This window comes from Pogoniulus pusillus, chromosome 29, assembly GCF_015220805.1.
Source record: "Pogoniulus pusillus isolate bPogPus1 chromosome 29, bPogPus1.pri, whole genome shotgun sequence".
Lineage (NCBI taxonomy): Eukaryota > Metazoa > Chordata > Aves > Piciformes > Lybiidae > Pogoniulus > Pogoniulus pusillus.
The window spans coordinates 15,262,239-15,283,189 of NC_087292.1; the positions used below are offsets into that span (position 1 = coordinate 15,262,239).

The 20,951-nt window shown below is 50.2% G+C and overlaps 1 protein-coding gene across 1 annotated transcript in view; it reads left to right on the forward strand.

Annotated features, from left to right (window-relative positions):
* The window catches only part of COL20A1 (collagen type XX alpha 1 chain), a 69,370-nt gene that overhangs the window by 46,996 nt on the left and 1,423 nt on the right, over positions 1–20,951 (forward strand). Inside the window, exons 26-38 of the mRNA XM_064168075.1 lie at positions 86–244; positions 3,677–3,754; positions 4,321–4,407; positions 9,520–9,573; positions 10,675–10,770; positions 11,243–11,296; positions 11,590–11,643; positions 12,004–12,057; positions 14,449–14,520; positions 15,152–15,187; positions 17,506–17,572; positions 18,723–18,911; positions 20,182–20,259. Coding sequence (XP_064024145.1) covers positions 86–244; positions 3,677–3,754; positions 4,321–4,407; positions 9,520–9,573; positions 10,675–10,770; positions 11,243–11,296; positions 11,590–11,643; positions 12,004–12,057; positions 14,449–14,520; positions 15,152–15,187; positions 17,506–17,572; positions 18,723–18,911; positions 20,182–20,259 — 1,078 coding nt within the window. The remainder of the gene's footprint in view (positions 1–85; positions 245–3,676; positions 3,755–4,320; positions 4,408–9,519; positions 9,574–10,674; positions 10,771–11,242; positions 11,297–11,589; positions 11,644–12,003; positions 12,058–14,448; positions 14,521–15,151; positions 15,188–17,505; positions 17,573–18,722; positions 18,912–20,181; positions 20,260–20,951) is intronic.

The following is a 20,951-nucleotide window of genomic DNA, read 5'->3' on the forward strand; positions in this document are numbered from 1 at the left end:
TCACAGCCTGTAATCTAACCTAACTAGGACAACTCCCTTAGCTCACCATGAAGCTCCAACCTACCTCTTTCCACCCACTGCCCAGGTGCACTTGGCTGTCAGCCACTTCAAGGTCAAACTCTACCTGGACTGCAAGAAACTAGCAGAGAAGCCTCTCAACAGCCTCGGCAGCATCTCCACCGCCGGCTTCATCATGCTGGGAAAGGTGACCAGGACCAGAGGACCCAGGAGTGGATCTGCATCGGTGAGTCCTCACTGGCACAGGGAGAGTGAAGGGGGGCTTCAATTTGGAGCTGGCTGGGGTTGGCAGATGGAGAGGAGAGGCAGCTCACATCCCTCTGGCTCAGAATGCCTCCCGCCGCTGCTGTGACGCACAGCCTGATCCCGCTGAGCTCGCTGATTTAATGAAGCTTCCCCCCCCTCACCTCCCACCTCTCTTTGAGGTCTGTGATCAGAGGCAGCAGCAAGAGGTGCTTTAGCTGGCTGCATCATCTGGGGCTTAGGGAAGCACAGATCCTGCTCTGAGGTGCTGAAGCAGACAGGAGGGTTTGGGAATCGCATCTGCGAGGGCATGTTGAGCACATCAGCTCCCTCCAAGTGGCACTGGGAAATGCCAGTGACAGGGTTGGATGTGTCTGTCTCCAGCCTGGCTAGGACTTGCTGAGCTGCATGTAAATGATAGGGAAATAATCTTCAGTAGAGAGGCTCTTTGTCAGCCACTCCTTGGAAAGAAACCCAACCACTCACGGCCAGCCTCGTGAGTATCTCCTCACTGCAAAGTGCTGCTGCACAGAGCTTGGTACCTGCGAGGGGAGAGAATAAGGGCAAGTGTGTCCTGCCCAGTGACAGCTCCACACATGGTCCTAAAGGGAAAGCCACCTGTGTTGACCATCACCACCTGGCAGTGTGTGGCCATATGCACAAAATTCCTGAGAAGCCCAAGAATGGGCTCAGTACCCTAAATGTGGCTTCACTAGGGCAGAGTAGAGGGGAAGGAGAACCTCTCTTGACCTTCTAGTCACATCCTGGGAGGTCAACACATTGACCTTTTTGGCCACAAGTGCTCATTGCTTGCTCCTGTGGAACCTGTTTTCCACCAGTGCTCCCAGGTTCTTCTCTGAGGAGCTAACTCACTCCACAAGGCAGGAGTGTTAAATACCTGCAGAATGAGAGGCAGGTTCCTCACTCACAACGTTCTAATAGGATTCCAAAATACAGTTCATGACTTCTCTGCAGCTTTTACTCCTTGGCTCTGTTTTTAGCTCTAGGAGTCCAGGGGAAAACAGTTCATCAGTTGATTTTCAAGTTCCCTTGCCTCAAAGCAGTGCAGTAAAACCAGTTTGCCCCCTATTGCCTCCTTAGGCATCAAGTGAGATGCAGAGATCTGGGATATAGCAGGAAAAAAGTGGACACTGGAATTGCCTGTAAGATTTGGGGCCAGCTGTATGACAGTGATATTCCAGCAGCACTTATTCATCTCCTAAATAAATTCCCTGGCAGTTTGGTCACCAGCCTGTGGCTGACAAGGCAGGAATCTGTGCTATCCTCATCCCTCCCAAACTCTCCCTGCCAGCAGCTCAGCTAGACAGAGCTAGCAAAGTAATGAGCAGCTTCATGACACTTTTACTGCCATCACCTTTCAAGCCCAGCAGAGCTTCACATCTTCCATGGCTCAGCTGCCCTGGAGAAGACAGAGTGTCTCATTACTGCTTATTGTGGAACCTCATTTCATTTAAGCTGGCTTTAAATGCTGCTTGATCCATGGGGCTCATATGTCTCTGTGTGCTGCATGGCACACTCCAAAGGTCCTGCAGTTTCTCCTTGTTAAATGCATGGAGTGGGATATTAGAAAAAAAAAAAAACAAAACCAACAACAACAAAAAACCCCAAAGCAAATGAAAATGGTGTCAAAGAAAGCAAAAAAAATCTCTGCCTCTTCATTTTGGTTTGGCTGTGTGCAGAGTCTGCTGCTTCGTTAATCAGGACAGGAAGATGAGGCAGTTGGGAGGGATGCGATGAGAAAGACAAATTGAATCATAGAATCAGGCAGGGTTGGAAGGGACCACAAGGAGCAGCCAGTTCCAACCCCCTGCCATGCCCAGGGACACCCTACCCTAGAGCAGGCTGCACACAGCCTCAGCCAGCCTGGCCTCAAACACCTCCAGCCATGGGGCCTCAACCACCTCCCTGGGCAACCCCTGCCAGGCTCTCACCACTCTCCTGCTCAACAACTTCCTCCTCACCTCCAGCCTCACTCTCCCCACCTCCAGCTTTGCTCCATCCCCCCCCAGTCCTGGCACTCCCTGACAGCTTATAAAGTCCCTCCCCAGCTTTTTTTGTAGCCCTCTTCAGATCCTGGAAGGCCACAAGAAGGTCACCTGGGAGCCTCCTCTGCTCCAGCCTGCACAGCCCCAACTCTTTCAGGCTGTGCTCACAGCAGAGCTGCTGCAGCCTCTGAGCATCCTCCTGGCCCTGCTCTGGACACTCTTCAGCATTTTCACTTCCCTCTTGCCCCAGGGACTCCAGAGCTGGATGCAGTACTCCAAGTGGGGTCTCAGCAGAGCACAGCAGAGGAGGAGAATCCCCTCCCTGGCCCTGCTGGCCACACTTCTGCTGCTGCAGCCCAGACTCTGCTTGGCTTTCTGGGCTGCAAGTGCACACTGCTGGCTCCTGTTGAGCTTCTCATCCAGCAGCACCCCCAAGTCCCTCTCCTCAGGTCTGCTCTCCAGCCACTCACTGCCCAGCCTGCATTTGTGCTTGGCATTGCCTCCACCCAGCTGCAGGACCTTGCACTTGATCTTGTTGAACCTCCTGAGGCTGACTCGTGCCCACCTCTCCACTGGGATTCCTTGGGATCACATTTGTCCTAAGAAATGCTGCTGCCACCTTTATTCTTATCCCCATGCCCCTAAGGGGGGCAATGCAAACTTTGCCTTCACATTTAGGTGATGCTGAAGCCCAATTACTTGAGAAGCTGCCTGTTGTTGTAGGATTCTGAGTCAGTAGGCAGTGTTGCTTTTGCTGCTGTGGAGCTGCTGGTTGACATGCTCAGAGACAAGCCTGGAGACCTGAGGGCTTGTAAACCACCTGATGGCTGGGGGCTACTGTTTCAGGGCATAATTACAGTTGAGACTACCTGGGTCTTGTCAAATCATGACTGAAGGTTACTGAATCTACCTGAAGGGAGCTACAAGAAATCTGGAGAGGGACTTTTTACAGGACCTTGTGATAGGATGAGGGGCAGTGGTTTTAAGCTGGAAGAGGGGGGATTTAGACTGGATATTAGAAAGGAATTCTTACAGTGAGGGTGGTGAGACAATGGAAGAGGTTGCCCAGGGAGGCTGTGGATGCCTCCTCCTTGGAGGTGTTCAGGGCCAGGTTGGATGAGGCCTTGAATACCTTGGTCTAGTGGGAGGTGTCCCTGCCCATGGCACAGGGGTTGGAACCAGAGGACCCTACCCATGGCACAGGGGTTGGAACCAGAGCACCCTGCCCATGGCACAGGGGTTGGAACCAGAGGACCCTACCCATGGCACAGGGGTTGGAACTAGAGGACCTTGAAGGTCCTTTCCAAGCCATAGTGCTCCATGAATCTGTGACTGCTAGCACCACGAGCTCTGGTGAAGGAGCCTGTGTGCCACTGCTGCTTTCCTGTCAGCCTCTCTTTTCCCCACAGTTCCAGCTGCAGTCCTTGCAGATCACCTGCAGCAGCACAGGGGCAGAAGAAGACAGATGCTGTGATCTCCCTGCGCTGGTAAGGCGAGCGGCACCGCTCTGCTAATGGATGTGAAGCTGGGGATGATGGAACTCTAGTGACACTGCAAATGCTTTTGGTAGACTCAAACCATGTTTTCCCCTCTGGAGAATAACAATTACATCTTTCTCAGTGAAGTGAACAAAACTCTGTTTGGTTCAAACCCTCCAAACCCTGGTGCAGTGTCTGTTCCTCCTGCCATGACCTCCTCTGTGACAGCAGCTGTGGCTTTGCTGAGACCCCAGCCCTAAGTCACAACATCCCCCCTGCTCTTCTCTTCAACTTGCCAGAGGGAGTTGCTTTGTGGGGTGTGCATATACTTAGCAAGCAGAAAATCATCTCCCAGTAGGTGTGATGCAAATTCCAGGCAGGGCTGGTTCCTATTTTCTGTCTCACTTTGTTATTTGACAGAAAAAAAACCACTCAGTTGCACACAGAATTCTCTCAGTGGAAGGAGGAGGAAACTTCCTGCTCTCCTCCAGCTTGAAAGGCTGGGTTTTAAAACACTGGAAATGTTGCCTGCTGACCCATCCTGCTCTTGCCACTTTGGCTTGCTTTCATTTCAGAGAGATGAGGAGACCTGCCCTACCTTAGCTCCTGTCTGCTCCTGTACTTCTGGTCACCCAGGTTTGCCAGGACCTCCAGGCCCTCCTGTAAGTTCACCTTTCCCCAGGGTATTTTGCAGGCACTGCTGCTGCTTCATGTTTCCTGGGCATGCAGGCATGAGGACAATGCTCAAGGGGGGAGGGCTCTGAGGCTTTAGAACCATGGAATCGTTTAACTTGGAAGAGAACTTAAAATCAGCACCCCAGCTGAGCCCACCACTAAATCACAGAATCATAGAATCAACCAGGTTGGAAGACACCTCCAAGCTCATCCAGCACCCAGCCCTAGGCAGTCATCTAGACCATGGCACAAAGTGCCTCATCGAGGCTTTGCTTCAACACCTCCAGGGATGGCAAAATCCTATCCCTCACCACCACATCCAATCCCTGCAGGGATGGGAGGCTCCACCACTGCCTTGGGCAGCCTGTTCCAGGGCTTAACTACTCCTTCAAGGAATAGATAATTTCCATTGTCTAGCCTAATCCTTCCTTGGCACATCTTCAAGCCATTCTTCTTGTCCTATCTCAGGAAGCTTTTGACCTCAGGTTGGGGACAGAGCAGCTGAGAGCAGCCAGGCAGAGAGGGAGCTGGGGGTGCTGGGAGAGAGGAGCTGAAGATCAGGCAGCAGTGCCCAGGTGGGCAGCAGAGCCAATGGCATCCTGGGCTGGCTCAGGAGCAGTGTGGGCAGCAGGACAAGGGAGGTTCTGCTGCCCCTGTGCTCAGCACTGCTCAGGCCACACCTGGAGTGCTGTGTCCAGTTCTGGGCTCCTCCATTGCAGAGAGATGTTGAGGTGCTGGAAGGTGTTTGGAGAAGGGCAGCAAGGCTGGGGAGGGGCCTGGAGCACAGCCCTGTGAGGAGAGGCTGAGGGAGCTGGGGGGGTGCAGCCTGCAGCAGAGGAGGCTCAGGGCAGAGCTCATTGCTGCCTGCAGCTGCCTGCAGGGAGGCTGTAGCCAGGTGGGGTTGGGCTCTGCTGCCAGGCAGCCAGCAACAGAACAAGGGGACACAGCCTCAAGCTGTGCCAGGGGAGGTCTAGGCTGGGTATTAGGAGGAAGCTCCTGGCAGAGAGAGTGATTGGCATTGGAATGGGCTGCCCAGGGAGGTGGTGGAGTGGCTGTGGCTGGAGGTGCTGAAGTCAAGCCTGGCTGGGGCACTCAGTGCCATGGTCTGGTTGGTTGGGCAGGGCTGGGTGCTAGGTTGGGCTGGCTGAGCTTGGAGCTTTCTTTCAAACTGGTTGATTCTTTGATTTTATGACATCCTCCTTGTGCTGGAGCAAGGCTGAGAGGTGCCCTTCAGATTTCAGATGCTGACAAAACAGGGAGGTGGTGAGCTGGCAACACAACAGCTGCAGCTGGGAACAGGCTGAGCAGTTCCTGGTACCACGTTAATCCTCTTAGGAGAGGAGAACGTGTCACCCTCTGTGGCTGCAGAGATTTTGTGGCTTGGAGGCTCTGAAACTCTTTGTAAACACATAAAAAATCCCAAACCCCTCCAACCACTACAAACACTCCCTAACTGGTTTCAGTGTTAAGTGGGAGTCTTACAAGTGGCTGTGTAGGTGGGCAGTGTAAAGAGTAAAAGGACATTCTGCAATCCTGCTTGCCCCCAAAGCTTTCTTTACAGTGAATGTGACCTACAAGAAAACCCTGAAGGAAAGTAGGGCAAGCAGTGAGAGTCATTAAGCTTGCACCATGCTCAGGCATAAGGAGGCAAATGCAAAATATAGTGCTTGGTCTCTTCTGGATGCAGGAGAAAATCATGGAATCATAGAATGGTTTAGGTTGGAAGGGACCTCAGAGCTTGGCAGGGACATCAAAGATTGGCAGGGACATCTCCCACTAGAACAGGTTGCTCAAGGTCTCATCCAGCCTGGTCCTGAATGCTTCCAGGGAGGTTGTGGAGCACAGAAGCACAGAATGTGATCAGAGATCACATTCTGTGCTTCTGTGCTCCACAACCTCCCTGGGCAACCTGTGCCAGTGTCTCCCCACCCTCAACCTGTGCCAGTGTCTCACCACCCTCAACCTGTGCCAGTGTCTCACCACCCTCAACCTGTGCCAGTGTCTCCCCACCCTCAACCTGTGCCAGTGTCTCACCACCCTCAACCTGTGCCAGTGTCTCACCACTCTCACTGCAAACAACTTCTTCCTAACATCCACTTTCAATCTCCCTTGTGCCAGCTTAAACCCATTCCTCCAGGTCCTGTCATTCCAAGACCTTGTAACATCTCAGGTACATTTCACAAAGCAGCTACCCTGCCCTTTTTTTTTTTGGGGGGGGGGGAATTTTGGGTTAAAAAACACCCCAACATTTTATCTGCACCACTCAACTGAAACCTAACAACCTGCCTAGAGCACTCTGTTCTAGTGGGAGGTGTCTGTGCCTATGGCAGGGGGGTTGGAACTGGATGAGCTTTGAAATCCCTTCCAACCTAAACCATTTTTAACCACTCTGGGGTTTTTTTATCTTTCATTTCTCCTGGCAAATAATCATTAAACCTCAATCAAGTGAAAAGGTTCCAGCTCAGGACCTCGTTGCAGAGTAATTACCTGCTCGTTCCAGTGGAAGTTTAATTACAGTGCACTCCACCAGCCCCGTTTGCATCCCTATCCTCAGTGCTTAATTACCACTTTGCCTTGCCCTGTGGTTTCAACATCTCTGCAGAACAACGTTTTAAAGAGCATCTCTTTGAAGCAGAAGAGAAAAGAGAGGTTTGACACCCAGCCCTGTGCTCACACCACTAAACCCTTGCTAATTTGCTGTGGTTACAAGAGCACTGCTTCTGATTTTAAACCTCCACCTAGCAAGCTCAACCTGAGAGGAATTTGGGCTGCTCAGTCTGGAGAGGAGAAGGTTCCCAGGGGACCTTATTGTGGCCTTTTAGTATCTTAAGGGGGCTACAAGAAAGCAGGAGAGGGACTTTGGAGGATGTCAGGCAGGGATAGGACTGGGGAAAATGGAACAAAGGTGGAAATGGAGAGATTCAGACTGGAGGTTAGGAGGAAGTTGTTCAGCATGAGAGTGGTGAGAGCCTGGAATGAGTTGCTCAGGGAGATGTCTCATCCCTGGAGGTGTTTAAGGCTGGATGAGGATCTGGACAGCCTGATCTAGTGTGAATTGTCCCCACTTGTGGCAGGAGGGTTGGAATTAGATGATTCTTGCTGTCACTTCCAACCCTGACTGCTTGATTCTATGACTCTATTTGTCACTGCCCTTAATCAGTGGTTTTGGTCAGCTCCAGCAGACTTCTTAAATGAGCTTCTGGGCTTTTCTGGAAGTACCTTTTCCAAATCATAGATTTATAAAATCATTAAGGGTGGAAAAGACCTCTAAGATCATCAGGTCCAAGCATAACCCAGCTACCATGGCCACTAAACTATATCCTGAAGTGCCACACCTCCACATTTCTTGAACACCTCCAGGAATGGTGACTCCACCACCTCCCTGGGCAGTCTGTTCCAATGCCTGACCACGTTTTCAGTAATGAAAGTCTTCCTAACATCCAATCTAAACCTCCCCTGGCACAGCTTGAGTCCATTTCCTCTCATCCTATCACTGGTTACTTGGGAGATGAGAACAAAGCTCCCTGCTGGTGCTTTCTTTATTCAAATCCTTTGGTTGGTTTAGATTCCAGAGTAGAAACTTTAAGATTAAGACAAGACACCAAATGTTCACACAATATTTGCTGCTGCCAGAAGACTGATTTCTTCTCTCCATCCTGCAGATGCAAAGCTAAGCCAGATCTCCCCAGAGCTGGTTGCTGTCACCAGCAAGGTGGAATTGCTGCCCTGGGAAGTGTTCAAAACCCGTGCAGCTGTGGTGCTGAGAGATAAGGTTTAGTGGTGACCTGGCAGTGCTGGGTTGATTGTTGGACTCAAGGATTTTAAAGGGTTTTTTCCATCCCTAGTGATTCTGTGTGTTTGTTCTCTCAGGATCACAGAATCAGGCAGGTTGGAAGAGAGCTCCAAGCTCAGCCAGTCCAACCTAGCACCCAGCCCTGCCCAATCAACCACACCATGGCACTAAGTGCCTCATCCAGGCTTTTCTTCAACACCTCCAGGGACGGTGACTTCACCACCTCCCTGGGCAGCCCATTCCAATGCCAATCACTCTCTCTGCCAGGAACTTCCTCCTAACATCTAGCCTGAACCTCCCCTGGCACAGCTTGAGGCTGTGTCCCCTTGTTCTATTGCTGCTTGCCTGGGAGGATGATAGGATGAAAAGTAACATAGTCCCTGTGCAGGCTTGGGAGTTACCCACTCCTCTTCCCTCTCCCCCTGTTTTGCCCCCTCCAGTTGTTAGGAATTCACCCAGGCTAACTCAGCCAGCTGAAAGTTAAAGAACGAAGCTGTATTTATAGCATGGCACAACTTGCAAGCATATCTATGCAGATATTTACAACTACACACAGTAATGTACAAGTTAAAGGTAATACAGAGACACAAAACCCCTCCTGAACAGCAGACTGCCTAGGATGGGCTCCCAACCAACCTCCCACCTTCTTTCCACCCTTTCCCTTACCTCAGAATCCCCATTATGTGCAGGAAGAGCTGGAAAAGGTCAGCAAGGGGTTAGAAGAAGATGGATTAGGTCGAGTTATGCAGGTTCAGGCAGAGATAGTGAAGTAGGCAACAGTCAGGCAGAGACTGACTGTCTTTGGTCTCTTGGTTTTTATGTGCCTAAGCAAAAGCAGAGGGTAACTCAGGCATCACTATTGTTTTCTTTTCACAGCCAATGATCTAATTTCTCTCGTTAAAATATTCCAATCAGCCTCAAACCAGCACAGCCCCAAAGGGCTGTAGATATGAGCACCTCTTCTTTGCCTTCTCAGGTGTCCCTAGGTGACACTGCCCGAGCAAGGATTCGCTGGGGGTTGGAGGAGAGGAGGTTGAGCTTGTTGAGCTTTCATCTCTCCCTGCTACAAATGGGTGAGGTGTGCCCACTGCCAGTCGTAGAAGGGCTGCCCCAATCTTTCCTTCTCACATCCCCTGGAGGATTTGGTTCACTTCCTTCTCTTCTCCATTCCCTGTGAGCTCTCTGGAGCAGGGAGCACCTTTCACTGTGCACAGCAGAGCACACCAGCTTCTGCCCCCTGGGTTCTTGGTTACACCACTGTAAAGATTATCATGTTGGTTACAGCAGCTTTGTGTCCTACTGGCAGGGCAGCCCTGGGAGGAGAGGACCTCAAGGGGAGCAGGGGCAGCCAGGACCCAAGGTGAGTCCTGCTACTCAGCACTACCTCTGGCTTTGTTTGGTCTGGGCTGCATCAGATGCATGCTGCAGGGGTGCAGGCTCCTCTGAGTGCAGCTGTGTCCATGCCTAGTCTGAACTGGGCTCCCTAGGCTGGGGATTGTCTGCTGTACCAGGCAGAACCCAGACAGAGCCTTCAAAACCAACACATTGAGAAGAATGGGGTCACTTATTATTAATTAAATGCTCAGCTGGGCTTTGGAACTTGAGTTGATGAACTTGCTTGTGTTGAACTGATGCAATGTACATGATCAGCAATGGTCTCTGAAAGCAGCCTTGCTGGAAAAGGTCAGGGTTTTGCTGGGTTTGCTCTGGCTGCTCAGCCTCCAAAACAGCCAGGCTGGGGCTGCTCTGGCACCCCAGAGCAGTGCGAGGAGCAAAGCAGAGCATGAATGACACAAAGACTTCAGGAGCAGCCCTGAGGTGAGCATAGGGAACAGGTGAGTCTGAATGTCCAGGCCCTGGGGATTGGGGTGAGCTCTGAAGCAAGTGCTCACTGCTCCAGTGTTCAATGCAGAGCAGAGCAAGCCCAACTCTTTGGGCATCTTCTTTGGGATAACAGCTGGGAAAGCAGCACAGTTACAGGGGAAGGAATGAGAATGGATGCAGATCTCAGCCATGGCTGGAGGAGCATTTGTCTGCCCTCTGGCCACGCTGAATGAAAGGAATGATCCATTCCTTGGGAAGTGGCTGGAGCAGCATTTGCCTGCTCTCTGGCCACACTGAATGAAAGGAATGATCCATTCCTTGGGAAGTGGCTGGAGCAGCATTTGCCTGCCCTCTGGCCACACTGAATGAAAGGAATGACCCATTCCTTGGAAGGTGAATCATGCTTTGCAAAGCACCATCTGCAGCTTTGCTGTCTTCTCCCATGAAAGCTGCACCAAACCCTTGGACCTAGAAGCCAAAGGCAACTGAGGTTACTAGAGATGCCCTCACTGTCCTTCCTTCATCTTGAATCCTGCAGGTGGCTCATGCTGACCCAGGTGGTGCAGTGAAGCCCATGTGGAGAGCAGCCACTAATTGCTTTCTCCCCTTCTGTCTGATTTCATGTCTTTGGATTTAGGGTGAACCAGGCCCACCTGGACAAGTAGGGCCAGAGGGTCCCAGTGGCCAGCAAGGCTCTCCAGGTTCCCAAGGAATCACAGTTCAGGGTCCTGTGGTATGTGGTCTCTTGTACTGCCTTGTTTGGTCAATTACTGTTTGCAGTTGCAACAAGCCTCAGACATCTGTGTCTGCAGAAAGCCCCCAGATATGAGCTGTGCCTTTGCATCATCCTTGCTGGCAGCTGCACAAGGGAGAGGTGATGATGATTTTTTTCCTGCTGCCTGGAGTTTGCACTTGGTCTTTCTGACACGAACCTGCTTTTGTCCAGACTCCTCCTAATGTGTCTTAAATGAGAACAGCCTGGTGGAGTATTCAGGCATTTTTCTTTGCAATGATCATTGTTCCTTGGCAAGGAGGAAAGGTGAAGGCTGCTGCTGGAACCCCTGCACGTATGCTGGGGTTGTAAAACATCCTCCAGCCCCACAGTGAGCAGGAACTACCTGGGAGGTGGATGTGGAGCAGCAGGATGCTCTTTGCCTTGAAGCATGCTGCAGTGTGTCTAACTGTGGCTTCTGTTTTGATCTAAGGGGCCACCAGGAATTAAAGGAGAGAAAGGAGACACTGGAAGCCCTGGCATGCAGGTAATGGTGGGCACCATGCCTTCTGTCTCAGAGTTCTGCCCATCTTTCCCATGGAAAGCCATGGGAGTGTGGCTGCTGCCTGCTTGGCATTGCTTGGGAAAGTGATGCTGGCAGTGAGTCAGTTGGTGAGACACACATAGCTGGAAGCTAGATATGATGGGGTCAAAGATGGGATTGCTCTGTTGGACAAATAACTGCTGCTTCTTCCACCTTTTTCCTGTGTTCCCTGTAACAAGATGGGTCAGGGCAATGCTAAGCAGCTGCCAGCTTCACCCAGGGATTCTGCTTTACAGGGCATTCCTGGCGTGCAGGGAGCTCCAGGCAAGGATGGTCTCCAAGGTGCCAAGGTAAAATGTCTCACCTCTGAGTGCTCCTCTGGGGGGGCTTCAAATTCTGCTGGGAGCATGCCAGCAGAGACCTGAACCATCCAGCTCTCCTAGTGCACTCAGTGCACAAGTGAGTGCTCTTTTCACCAAGCCAGGGCAGCTGGAGGAATAAAACACCCATGGGGGTCAACTCAGGTTTGGCCAAGCTGGACCAGGCACCGCCATGGACCTGGTGCCACCCTTCTTGCTTGCTTGGCAGTTGCATTTTTTGCCCATTACCAGCAAGCTTCTCTTAAAGGTGGCTCATGGAGAAGCCACCTGGCTGCTTCCTAGGTCTCTTTGAATCTTCTCTTTAGTAACTGACTGGGTTTGGCTTTGCAGGGGGTGAGAGGGCTAGAAGGAACTGCTGGACCTCCAGGACCTCCTGGACCAAGGGTGAGTGTTTGTTTTGACTGAGCCATGTTGAGATCTCCTCCTCAGCAAGGGCTTGTGGTTTCTGCTGACCACAGAGGTGTCAGAGCAAAAGCTGCCATGGAGAATACCTGGCACTGAGTAGGGGTCCAACTTCCCTGCCACTGTCAGTGTACAAAGAAAAGCTTTGCTTTCTTCTAGCAAGTTCTGAGGAAACATTGACTTAGGAAGGAGATCCTTACTGTGCTCTGAGACCCTCAGCACAAGAACATGAACCTGGTAGTCCAGAGAAGGGCCAGAAAAAAAACCCAAGGGCTAGAACCCCTCTGCTGTGAGGAGAGGCTGATGGAGTTGGGGCTGTGCAGGGTGGAGAAGAGGAGGCTCCCAGGTGACCTTCTTGTGGGCTACAAAAAAGCTGGGGAGGGACTTTTGAGGCTGTCAGTGAGTGTCAGGACTGGGGGGAATGGAGCAAAGCTGGAGGTGGGGAGAGTCATCCTGGACATGAGGAAAAAGTTTTTGAGCAGGAGAGTGGTGAGAGGCTGGAATGGGTTGCCCAGGGAGGTGGTTGAGGCCCCACGGCTGGAGGAGGTGTTTAAGGCCAGGCTGGCTGAGGCTGTGTGCAGCCTGCTCTAGGGTAGGGTGTCCCTGGGCATGGCAGGGGATTGGAACTGGCTGCTCCTTGTGCTCCCTTCCAACCCTGCCTGATTCTATGATTCTCTATTCCAGTACTTAGAGATATTTTTAGTGTGGCCTGTTGTGAGAGGACAGACAGTTCTTCACTGAGAGAGTCATTTCTTCACTGAGAGAGTCATTGGACACTGGAATGGGCTGCCCGGGGAGGTGGTGGAGTCGCCGTCCCTGGAGCTGTTCAAGGCAGGACTGGACGTGGCACTTGGTGCCATGGTCTGGCCTTGGGCTCTGTGGCAACAGTTTGTACTTGATGATCTGTGAGGTCTCTTCCAACCCTGATGATACTGTGATACTGTGATGGTTTAAACTAAAGAGGGAGATTCAGCCTAGAGAGAAGGAAATGAGTGGTGAGACCCTGGCTCAGGTTGCCTAGAGAGCTGGGAGCTGCCTGGCACCATTGCAGGTCAGGTTGGTCGTGGCTCTGAGCATCCTGCTCTAGTTGCAGATGCCCTTGCTGGCTGCAGAGGGGTTAGCCTAGATGGCCCTGAAACACCCTTTCCAACTCAAATCTTTCACTGATTCTAGTTTTGCTTTCCTGCTGCTGGTGTTTTTCAACTCTTGGTTGACTTTGAGCTAGCTGGGCTTGTTAAACTGAAATCAGCAGGAGCTGGAGGATGCAGGCAGGTGTGAGAGACCCCCCCCCATTTCCAATATCCCCTGCCAAGGCTGTGTGTAGATAGGTCTATTTGCACTCTGCTGTGCCCATGAACTTTAAGATCTGTTGATTTACATCCATCTCTGCTGATCTGAAGGCACCACAGCCCTGCTGAGCTCTGTAAAACATTTACACTTCACTTTACATAGGGATCTGACCTGAACTTGAGTTTAGATGATGAGTGGTGGAGCTGATAGTTACTGATTCTCTCTGAGGATTTTGGCAGTCATGAATAGGGCAAGGTGGAGACACAATAGTTGTGCTTAAGTCAGGTGTTCATGGGAGCTGAGACTCAATTCAGCTCATAACTTGGACTTGCTCATCCTGGGAAGATGTGGAAGCAACAGACTCGAGCCTCAGCTTTGTAACTAGGAGGAAAACACTGAAGCCCTCAGAGCAGGCTCTGAAAGCTGCTCTGGTGCTGCCTGGAAGACTTTTTCCATTTTCAGTGATCAGAAGAGCTTCTGATCTCTATTGAACTGAGACATAATGGCTGGGAAATGATAAAAGGAAGTATTTCTACTGCTTGGTTTTGGCTTCTTTTTATCTTCCCTTTATGGGTCCAAAGGGCACAGAGACTTCACAAAGAGGAGATGGCCAAAGAAGACACTTTCCACTCTCTATGCTGCTGCAACTGTTGTAAAGTCTTAGAGATAAACACAGGTCTTGGAGGAAAACCAAAACTCCAGCATGGGATTAGGAGGCTGAAGAAAATGATTCTGCTCTGGGCTATGCCCAAATCTGAATCTGTAATGAAGAATCTAAAGCCTACAGGGTAAAAAACCCACACTGCAATTTGCTGGCAAAGCTCAGCTTTGCTGGCTGGATCATAATTGAGACAGTAATAGGAAATGATGTGGACATGACTCATGCATGATATACTCTTAACACTGGACTCATGGCTGGATGAGGTACTGATGTAAACCTTTAGGCTATGATGCTCTTGCCTGAGTCCTCCAAACTCAGACTGCTGGTGCCCCTGGAGCTGCAGGGGGATGTCAGCCTTGAAGAGAAAAAAGAAGTTAGGAAGTATCTGGACTTTATCTGTGTCTTACAACTAATGTCTGCAGGGTTTCCAAGGAGTGACAGGCTCCAGAGGCAGCAGTGGAGAGAAGGGACCTCCAGGTGACATTGGGCCAACAGTAAGTGTCTGCTTTTGAGTCTCAAAGGAGGCCAAAACATGAAATAATGGAGTGGAAACAAACTGTTCCCACAGCAGCTCTTGCTCAGAGAGCTTGGATCCAAGCTCATCCTTCTCAAGGAGATGGCTGAACATGCCAAACCTGGGCCACTGAACTGTTGATAAACCATTTAACCAACCCCACCCCCCTTGCTCGCTGCAGATGCTACACAAACCCCAACATCCAAGCAAATGTCTGCAGCAAGATTCTAGGACAAAGCAAGAGTCAGTCCTGAGTTGGAGTAAGCAGTGCTGGGCTTGCAGGAGCAACCAGAGGTCTAGATGTTGGACTTATTTCTTCTTAGCTGTTACAACCCACCTGCTAAGTTGAGAAATCTGTTCTAAGGTTGCCTCTGAGGAATTTCTACATCCCTGTTGGTGGTGTTTTATGTCACTGCTCTAGCCCCTGCTTTATTATTCCTTTCTTGAAGCACATTTTGTCAGTCCTGAGGTCAAGGAAACAAGGAGGATGTGGACAACAATCTTTCTGCTCCATGCCCCACCAATGTAACCCACATCCTCCTTGATTTTTTCAGTTGTCTTTTGCTTTTCCTTTGCCTAAAGGTTTTGTTATTTGTTTTCTTTACTCCTAGGGGCTGCCTGGTCCAAAAGGAGAAAGAGGAGAAAAAGTGAGTTTTCCTGGTGCTAGGCAACGCTGTCACTGTGCCCTACACTCAAAAGAGTGGATGTGCTGACCTGCTCGGCATGATGTTCTTAAAAGCATCAAACCTTTCTAGTGTTAAATGACTTTATGTACCTGCAGCTTGTTGCCTTTCCATCCACCTGCACTGGCTGCACTGGTGGGCTACAAATAATCCTGCAGCAGTCATGAGGAGTCACAGAATCATAGAATCAGCCAGGTTGAAAAAGACCTCCAAGCTCAGCCAGGCCAACCTAGCACCCAGCCCTGCCCAACCAACCAGACCATGGCACTCAGTGCCCCAGCCAGGCTTGGCTTCAACACCTCCAGGGATGGTGACTCCACCACCTCCCTGGGCAGCCCATTCCAATGCCAATCACTCTCTCTGCCAGGAACTTCTTCCTAACATCCAGCCTAGACCTCCCCTGGCACAGCTTGAGGCTGTGTCCCCTTGTTCTGTTGCTGGCTGCCTGGCAGCAGAGCCCAACCCCACCTGGCTACAGCCTCCCTGCAGGCAGCTGCAGGCAGCAATGAGCTCTGCCCTGAGCCTCCTCTGCTGCAGGCTGCACACCCCCAGCTCCCTCAGCCTCTCCTCACAGGGCTGTGCTCCAGGCCCCTCCCCAGCCTTGCTGCCCTTCTCCAAACACCTTCCAGCACCTCAACATCTCTCTGCAATGGAGGAGCCCAGAACTGGACACAGCACTCCAGGGGTGGCCTGAGCAGTGCTGAGCACAAGGGCACAAGAACCTCCCTTGTCCTGCTGCCCACACTGTTCCTGAGCCAGCCCAGGATGCCATTGGCTCTGCTGCCCACCTGGGCACACTGCTGCCTCATCTGCAGCTACTATCTACCAGTACCCCCAGGTCCTTTCTTCCTCCTGACCCCCCGACCCCTTCTTCTTGACACCCACCCATCAGACATTTATAGATATGTAAAAGATCCCTTCTCAGTCTTCTTTTTCCCAAACTAAACAGACATCTCAAGAAAAATGACATCTACAGGCAGAGTGAGAAGGCAAAACAGTGCAAGATGCAGAAGCTGTGACAGAATAAACAATTGAGTGAACTGGAGAGAGGGAAGAACTGGTGACATTGTAGTACAGCCACTGGAACAGATCATCAGATAAAGCATAGTAGAAACATTTAAACTGGCACAAAGGTCACTAGAAAAAATCCCATTGCCTTGTCTGAGAGCTGATTCAAGCATCAGGAGATATTTGGGCTAAGGAGAGAAAGCTGAGAAGCCTTAGCTTGACTCACCTCCAGATCAATGAACAAGCATCCAGACCCATGCCAGGACTGTTCTTGCTGTCACCATAAGATGGAGGAGGTGTTTCTCATAACCCAGTGCCCACTGCCATGATTTGAAGTCACTTTCTGAATTTAACAGGCTAACTCCAGGTCTAGTGAGAGGTGTCCTTGTCCCTGGCAGAAGGGTTGGAATCAGATGATCTTTAAGGGCCCTTCCAACCCAACACATTCTATCAGTCTATGAACAAGTTCTTTATCATGAGGCTGGTGGAACACTGAACAGGTTGCTCAGGGAGGGAGTTGAGGCCCCATCCCTGGAGATATTCAGCGTTAGGCTCAACATGGCTTTGGGCAACCTGATCTCATTGAGGATGTCCCTGCTGACTGCAGAGGGGGTTGGACTGGATGAGCTTTGGAGGTCTCTTCCAAGCCAGACCATGCTGTGACTCTAGGGTTGCACTGCCATGGTGATCCACCCAGAGATGCTTGTTTAATCCCCACTTTTGGAAGTGCACAGTGTGCCAGTTAGGGTCAGTGCTGATTTTCAAGCAGCTTTCTTAGGCTTCTTTTTGTTTGGTTGGTTTTTAATCACTTACAAGAAGCTTTCCTAAGGCCTCCTCACGTGTGAGTTACCCAAAATACAGCAACAATCAATATTCATTAAAGATTGGGGCAGAGATAGGATATTGCAATATCTGCTCACATGAAATGCTTTACATATCACAGAGCACTGAGCTACAAACTTTGCATCTTTCCTGATAAAACTGGAGGGGGAATTTTCCTCTCCCTTCTTTTAGCAGCTTCGGTAATTACTGAGATTGGGTCTGAGCTTTTTTGATGTGCAGGAGAAAAGCAATTATTGATGTTTCCCAATTTTGATTTGATGGCTTCAGAGCTTGGTGATAAATAAAGCTGCACTTCACAGTAATTAACGGCTCCAAAACCCAGGGTGACAAGAAAGAATGGGCAGAAAGTTGGTGTCTGCTGTGGTATTGATCCTCCTGCAACGATATGGATGCTGCCTCCCTTCTTAATTAAAAATAATATGTCATTTTAGGGGGAACCACAATCCTTGGCCACCATTTACCAGCTCGTTAGCCAGGCTTGTGAGAGGATGATTCAAAGTGAGTATATAACCAGCCCAGCTCCCAAGTATGCTCACACACCTCCATCAGTAGCGAACCGAACCAAAGCGGTGGCGGCACGAAGCTGTGGCGACCCAAAGAGCTCCTCCAAGAGCAGATGTCCCAGCACTGCTGCATGGCTTTTACTGGGTGGCAGGGGCAGAGTGAAGCATTTCTTTGGAGAAGCCTTTGGCACTTTGCAGAGGCTCTTTTATTTCTGAAATGGAAAAGCTTGGAAGTAATTTGAAAGCAGTGATTCTTTTAGCGGTTCGTGCTGGCTCCTCTTGAGAAGAGGCTTTTCTTGGGTGAAGCTCCTGCCTGCTGGGATGCACAGAGAGAAGCAGCAGCGTGCCCAGGGTCAGGCAGCAAAGTTGTGACTCAGCTGCCCAGCTTCTGCCTTTCTCAGTTTGAACCAACAGCTTTTTAGCACCCCCTGATCATTTTAAGTACCTTTTTAGACAACACCCCTTGGTTTTGTCTGTTTTATCACTCTCCCAGCCAAGCAAACCTTCATGGTTCTGTCTCTGTTCTGACTCTCCCAGCCAAGCAAATCTTCCTGGTTTTATCTCTGTTCTGACTACCCAAGCCAAGCAAACCTTCTTGGTTCTGTCTCTGCTCTGGCTCTCCCAGCCAAGCAAACCTTCGTGGTTTGGTCTCTATTCTGACTGTCCTAGATAAGCAAACCTTGATGGTTTGGTCTCTCTTTTGACTCTCCCAGCCAAGCAAATCTTCCTGGTTTTATCTCTGTTCTGACTCTCCCAACCAAGCAAACCTTTATGGTTTGGTCTCTGTTCTGACTCTCCCAACCAAGCAAACCTTTATGGTTTGGTCTCTGCTCTGACTCTCCCAGCCAAGCAAACCTTCATGGTTCTGTCTCTGTTCTGACACTCCCAGCCAAGCAAACCTTCATGGTTCTGTCTCTGTTCTGACACTCCCAGCCAAGCAAACCTTCATGGTTCTGTCTCTGTTCTGACACTCCCAGCCAAGCAAACCTTCTTGGTTTTATCTCTTTTCTGACTACCCAAGCCAAGCAAACCTTCATGGTTCGGTCTCTGTTCTGCCTTCCCCAGCCAAGCAAATCTTCCTGGTTTTGTCTCTGTTCTGACTCTCCCAGCCAAGCAAACCTTCATTTGCTGTCTTGCCTTCTCAGCTCACGTGTTGAAATTTGACTCATTCATTCATGAACATGCAAGGAAGCCTGTTCCTGTTTGGGAAGAAACATTAAAGCCAGGAGAACCAGGACCACCAGGTCCTCCAGGTTCCCCTGGGAGCAATGGAGAAAGAGGAGAAAGTGGCATCCCTGGACAGCCAGGCAAAGATGGGTATCCTGGAGAAAGAGGTATGGATAGAGGAGTTTGTGAGCTCTTTTTTAGAGTATATTTTTGCTATTTGAATTAAATATTTTAGTGCCTGAGGCAGTCCTGCAAAGATAATTCATGACATTATCTTACCTCATTGCCATCTCTCTTCTAGGAAGAGAAACCTAAGTTAGATAGCTCAAAGTGTAGGGAGAATACAGGCACAGCTCACTCCTTCTGTTTTAAGAGCAAAGCCAGCTTGTTTTCCACCATGTGTAGATTTGAGGCAGGGGGAGGGGGAGTGAAGTATTTAATTTTAAGGCACTGGAGGCTTTCCCTATAGACAATCAAAAGAAACAGCCACCTGGGTGAAGATGGTGGTAGAACAGATCAACCCTAGGCAGAAAGGAGAACACTGAAGGAAGGCTTGAGGCAACTGACGTAATATTGAAAGTGGAAGGAAGTTTCTGGAGCAACAGTTCCACCACCACCACCAAATAAGATAAATGAATGTCACCTCAGACAGTGGCATCAGCTATTGTGAGTGAACTGAGTGAGTGAATGATGGGAACAGGCCCTGCCTGGCTTTGCAGGCAGTGTTTGTCAGTGGCTCAAGTACTCATCTGTCAAAAACAAAGTGAAAAACTCTGGTTTCAGCACCTCAGAGTAACCACAGACCTCCTGTTTAACTCCTTTGGCACTGCTCAGCCTTAGCTGAGCTCATCAAAACGTCACTGAAGAGAGAAGGGCTGCAACAACCTGCAGGTGTTTCCAGCCTGTTGAGCAAGGAGATGGGAGAAGACAGATCCGACTGCAAAACAACCTAAAGGACATGGCTGATCAAAATATTTCCATCTTTGAGACATGAAAAATGGTATTTTGTCAAAATGCATCTGTTTGCCTGGGCTGTGCTGCTTTCAGGAGTGATTTCATGTGAAAACAGCCAGCCCAGCTTGCCAGTGCCTGGCTGAAGAGGCAGCTCAGCTTTGTGGTTTGCCTGCTCCACGCTCGAGCCAGGGCATGAACGTTCAGAGCAGTGCTCTGCTTTCCTCTGTGGAAAACCTCTGGTTTCATCCCCCCCAGTGCAGATCAGTGCCAGTTGGAGCTCTGCTAGTCACAGGCAAATGGCTGCTCTGGAAAAAGAGAGTGAGTGACCAGATAGAATTCAATGAAATGGGGGCTTCTCCATGGCACCAAAGGTTGTGACTCTTCTTTGACATCTAAGAGCCTGGTGGGGAGGCTGCAGGAGCACCAACTCAGAGTGAAATGCAAAATGCAGTGAAGTGAGACTTAGTTCTTCTCTTTGACTAGGTGCTCCAGGGCCCAAAGGAGAAAAAGGGATGGCTGGAGTCAATGAGGAAGGTGTCCAAGGACCCAGAGGCAGAACAGGTAGCGTGAATGCAACCCTTTTTGTATTGACCCAGTGAGCCCATCTGGAGCTTCAGATTCAGATCATTCAGATTCAGTCATTCAGCATTAGGACCTCTGTGGTGTGGCAAACTGAGCTGCCCATCACAGCACTTCTGGCATCATCCTGGGTAGTTCTGCTCTGTAGAAGATTGCTCCAGGCAGCTTCTTCCCTCTGAGGATGATGCATTCTGAAGTAATAATTTTAAGTATCTAAGACACATCCAAGGAGTTTTAGCTTTGCTGGCTTTTTGCATGCCAGACCAGGTGCTCTGGGAATAGAAACTCTTTAACATTCACCTCGTGCAGCACAAAGGGCTTGGAATAATCTGTTAGGATTTGGTGTACTCCTCCACCCTGATCCCTGTTACTTGGAATCCGTGGGCTGATTGCCGCTGCTGCAACAAAGCAGTCACTATCAAGACACTGTGGTTAAACAGCTTCTTCTCTGATTGAATTTTGATAGCTGAGTGTGAAGACACACAAAAAATGACTCTGGGTGGATCCTGGAGTTGTTTGTCTGCATTGACATGTAGGTGGACTTTGGATTCTCAGAACCAGTTTCCATTTTTAACCAAACTGGGCACCCTTAATGAGCCTTAACGTTTAACCTGAATGAGCCCTCTAGTTGCTGGGATTCTGAAGAGGTCTTCCAAGTGACAGATCCTGGTTTT